The sequence below is a fragment of the Microtus ochrogaster genome, linkage group LG7_11 (genome assembly GCF_000317375.1).
Source record: "Microtus ochrogaster isolate Prairie Vole_2 linkage group LG7_11, MicOch1.0, whole genome shotgun sequence".
Classification (NCBI taxonomy): Eukaryota; Metazoa; Chordata; class Mammalia; order Rodentia; family Cricetidae; genus Microtus; species Microtus ochrogaster.
In genome coordinates this window covers 4,684,808-4,688,931 of record NC_022032.1, presented here as the reverse complement: position 1 = coordinate 4,688,931, position 4,124 = coordinate 4,684,808, and the positions used below count along the sequence as shown (strand labels likewise).

Below are 4,124 nucleotides of genomic sequence, written 5' to 3'. Positions count from 1 at the left end.
ATTAGGGTTCAACCTGAAGATCCCAAAAAGCAAAACAGCCAGCCACTGGCTCTTACCTCGACTTCAGTCTGAAAATGGCGATCCTGCTTCCTGGAATCTCAAGAGACTGTGTGACTGAAAACTGTTTCTTCAGTTGGGTAGTGGTGGCACAGGTCTTTAATCCCAGCACTCGGGAGGCAGACGCAGGTGATCTCTGTGAGTTCAAGGCCAGTCTGGTCTACGTAGTGAGTTCCAGGACAGGTTCAAAGCCACACAGAGAAACTTTATCTTGGAAAAAAAAATAGAAAGAAAGAAAAAGAAAGAAAAAAAGAACTGTTTCCTCCCATTTTATAGTCCTCTCTAGGGCTAGGATTAAAGCCATGCACCTCTGTCATTAAAGACATGCACTGCCCAGTTTCTAGGCAACTAGTGTGGCTACTGGGATTAAAGGTGTGTGTCATTATGGCTACTGAGATTAAAGGGGCATGTCATTGTGGCTACTGGGATTAAAGGTGTGTGTTGCCATAATCAGGTCTGAAAAGCTAAACCAGTAGGACTGTTTTATTCTCAGATCTTCAGGTAGTCTTTATTTATTAAAAATACAGTTAAAATATCACTACACCCATGTCCCTAGAAAAACCACGTGTTCTCACTTGCACATAAAATACATGTGCAACGGCAGGAGCTCGTGGACCCCGTGAGCCCCATCTGCCATCTCCTCAGCATCTGAGGGACCCTGGCAGAACAGCAGCCACCTTCAGTACCTCCCCAGGCCGTCACCCCAGAGTCCCAGCAGCGGGAAAGCAAGCCTCTACGTCCCCTTCTGCCTTCGGGGATAGCCTCTGCCTGAAAAGAGGTGAAAACAGCGAGCCTTCAACCACAGTTTGAACGCCCGCCCTCAGGCAGTGGAGAAACTGCAGCTTCCCGGTTTCAGTAAACCCTCGTTAGGGAAGCCCTGCTGGCAGTGTAGACCTGGCAGGGGATAAGCGACAGGAGGCAAGAGAAGTGTGCCCTGAAATGCTTCTAGGACTGTGACAAAAAGCGAAGCGTTAATCTAAGTAATCTTAATAAAAAAAACCGAGATTCTGGGAGATGATACGTGATCCCAGTGAGGACTCAGCGCTTGCCTGGACGTAGCTGCGGCTGCGTTCGTCTGCGCACCCTAACCGGAAGTCAGGAGGCGCGGCCAGTCAGCTAACATGGCGGCGGGCTCCGCGTCCTCCCTGGGTGGCGGCGCGTGGCCCGGCTCCGAGGCCGGGGACTTCTTGGCCCGCTATCGGCAGGTGTCCCACAAGCTCAAGAAGCGATTCCTGCGGAAGCCGAACGTGGCCGAGGCCGGGGAGCAGTTCGCGCAGCTGGCCCGTGAGCTGCGCGCCCAGGAGTGCCTGCCCTACGCCGCTTGGTGCCAGCTGGCCGTGGCGCGCTGTCACCAGGCGCTCTTCCACGGGCCCGGGGAAACGCTGGCCCTCACCGAGGCCGCCCGACTCTTCCTGCGGCAGGAGTGCGAAGCCCGCCAACGCCTCGGCTGTCCGGACGCCTGTGGCGAGCCTCTGCAGGCGGCCGCCAGCGCCCTGGGCGCCGCCGTGCGCCTTCACCTCGAGCTGGGCCAGCCGGCCGCCGCCGCCGCCCTGTGCCTCGAACTGGCTGCCGCCCTTCGCGCCCTGGGCCAGCCGGCCGCCGCCGCCGCCCTGTGCCTCGAACTGGCTGCCGCCCTTCGCGCCCTGGGCCAGCCGGCCGCCGCCGCCGGTCACTTTCAGCGCGCTGCCCAGCTGCACCTGCCCCTGATGCCGCTGGCCGCGCTGCAGGCGCTCGGCGACGCCGCCTCCTGCCAGCTGCTGGCGCGCGACTACACCGGCGCCCTGGCGCTCTTTACACGCATGCAACGTCTGGCACGGGAGCATGGCGGCCACCCGGTGCAGCACCCCGAGCCTCCTGGGCCCCAACCTCCCCCGTCGGGACCCCAGCCGAGACCTGGCTCGGCCCCGACCCTGCCCCTCCCGCTGCTCCCGGACCAAGCCCCAGGCTCTGCTGCGCCCTCTCCCCGCACACTGGGTGCCTTCGCAGACATCCTTGTCAGGTGCGAGGTGTCCCGCGTGCTGCTGCTGCTGCTCCTGCAACCACCGCCCGCCAAGCTGCTGCCCGAGCATGCCCAGACCCTGGAGAAGTACTCCTGGGAGGCTTTTGACAGCCACGGCCAGGATAGCAGCGGCCACCTTCCCGAGGAACTGTTTCTGCTATTGCAGTCCCTGGTCATGGCTGCCCACGAAAAGGACATAGAAGGCATCAAGAAGCTGCAGGTGGAGATGTGGCCGCTGCTGACTGCTGAGCAGAACCACCTCCTTCACCTTGTTCTGCAGGAAGCCGTCTCTCCCTCGGGCCAGGGGGTCTGAAAAGTCACCTAAACCAGACAACCTTTCCTCCTGGTACCAACTTGTTTCATCTTTGGGGACAGGTGATGGAAGATCTTGTGATCTTGCTTCTGTGTTTTTCTCGATTCTGTTGCCACCGTGGTAGTTTTAGCTGTGCTTGCCTAGCTTGTTACATAAATTAGAGCCCACCAGGTCCACGCATACTGCCTCAAACGAGGTAAATTCATCCCATCCTTAAGGTTACACGAGACTGCACTGTGTAACAATCTGCTTTCTTTATGTGCTGGTCAGTTGCTGGATACTGTGTTGATTCATTTTCCTGGTTGTTCTATGTATAGAGACAATAAACATGGGAGGAGAGGTGTTAAAACAACAACAAAAACAAGAGTCTGATATGGGGTAAAGACCTAGAAGATCGTGGAACTAGGAGCAGCCTCCAGTTGTTTCCTTCCTTTCTCGGTCCTGAGTTGGAAAGGGCTGAGGTCCCATCTCCACAGTGCTGGGATTAAAGGCCTGTGCCACCACTTACTAGTGGCTAGCTCCACCCTCTGATCTTGTGAACACAAACAAAATATCACACAACCAAAATGGACTCTGATTGTATGTCCCTACCAAACCGCACGCCTAAGATCCGAATGTGGCTGGGTATGTTATTATTTGCCTTTAATCCTAGCACTGGAGAGGCACAAGGAGTACCTTTACTGTGAGGCTAGCCTGATCTACATAAGGAGTTCCAAGCAAGCCTGAACTACATAGGGAGACCCTGTCTCAAAAACAAAGTAAATTTCATGTGTATTTTCAACAAAACACCTTTTGCTTCGAGACAGTTTCTTACCGTGTGACTTAGGCTGTGTCGGAATTCACTGTGTATCCAGGCCGACCTCAAACTCAAGATCGTACTGCTCACACCTCCAGAGGACAAGGAATGCAGCCGTGTGCTAGCATGCACAGCGTTGCGGTTTACAACTCTGGCTACATAGTGAGACCCTATCTCGAAAAATATACGCTATTTATTTATGTATTTATTTATTTATGGGTAGTGTGTGTGTGCACACGCACATGCTCACACTCATGCCATGGTGCCTGCCTGAAAGTCAGAGGACCACTTGCCAGAGTTGCTTCTCTCCTTCCACTACATGAGGCCTGGACATCAAACTTAGATAATCAGGCTACACAGCCAGCTCAGAGTTTACCATAACCTTGATAAAAGTTCCCGGGCCTGGTATTGGGATGTATTTGGCACAATGCTTGCCCAGCAGGCACCATTCCTAGCAACCAGAAAAACAAAACAAATGACAACAAAACAGGTGTAGGGACACATACCTGCAGTCCCAGCACTCAGTGGTTCAAAGGATCAGAAACTCTGCACACAAGGGTTGAGGCTGCAGAAGGCCGCATTTCAAAGAGAAAGGGCATGGGTGAAAGGGGGAGTTCCTGGGCAATAAGTCTTCCAGATCTTTAGGGTCAGTCCCAACAGGACTCAGTGGCAGGATGACCGTCTGAGGTAAATAGATGGGACAATCACTGTGGTCCAGCTGGCAGAAGGAACAGAGAGCTCGCTGGTGAGTTTTCTTGGAGAGGGGTTACCAGGGCACACTGGCTTGTCAATGCCTTTTTTTGAGTCTCAGCATCTGTGAGGTTTTCTGGTTATCGGTTTTTGGGACAGCAGGTGGCGATGTTTAGCAAACTTGGGCACTGACAAGAAACCTGAAACGTTGAACTTGGGAATTGGTCACCTATAGCCTAGTAACCACCTTCATGACCACGGCCAAATAC

The 4,124-nt window shown here is 54.3% G+C and overlaps 1 protein-coding gene across 1 annotated transcript; it reads left to right on the top strand.

The window, feature by feature from the left end:
• The first annotated feature begins 446 nt into the window (after positions 1–446).
• Positions 447–3,066, top strand: LOC101982323 (factor VIII intron 22 protein). Its single transcript, XM_005362483.3, has one exon. It carries the CDS (start codon positions 1,179–1,181, stop codon positions 2,367–2,369), a length of 1,191 nt encoding a protein of 396 aa, XP_005362540.1. The 5' UTR covers positions 447–1,178; the 3' UTR covers positions 2,370–3,066.
• The last annotated feature ends 1,058 nt before the right edge of the window (positions 3,067–4,124 follow it).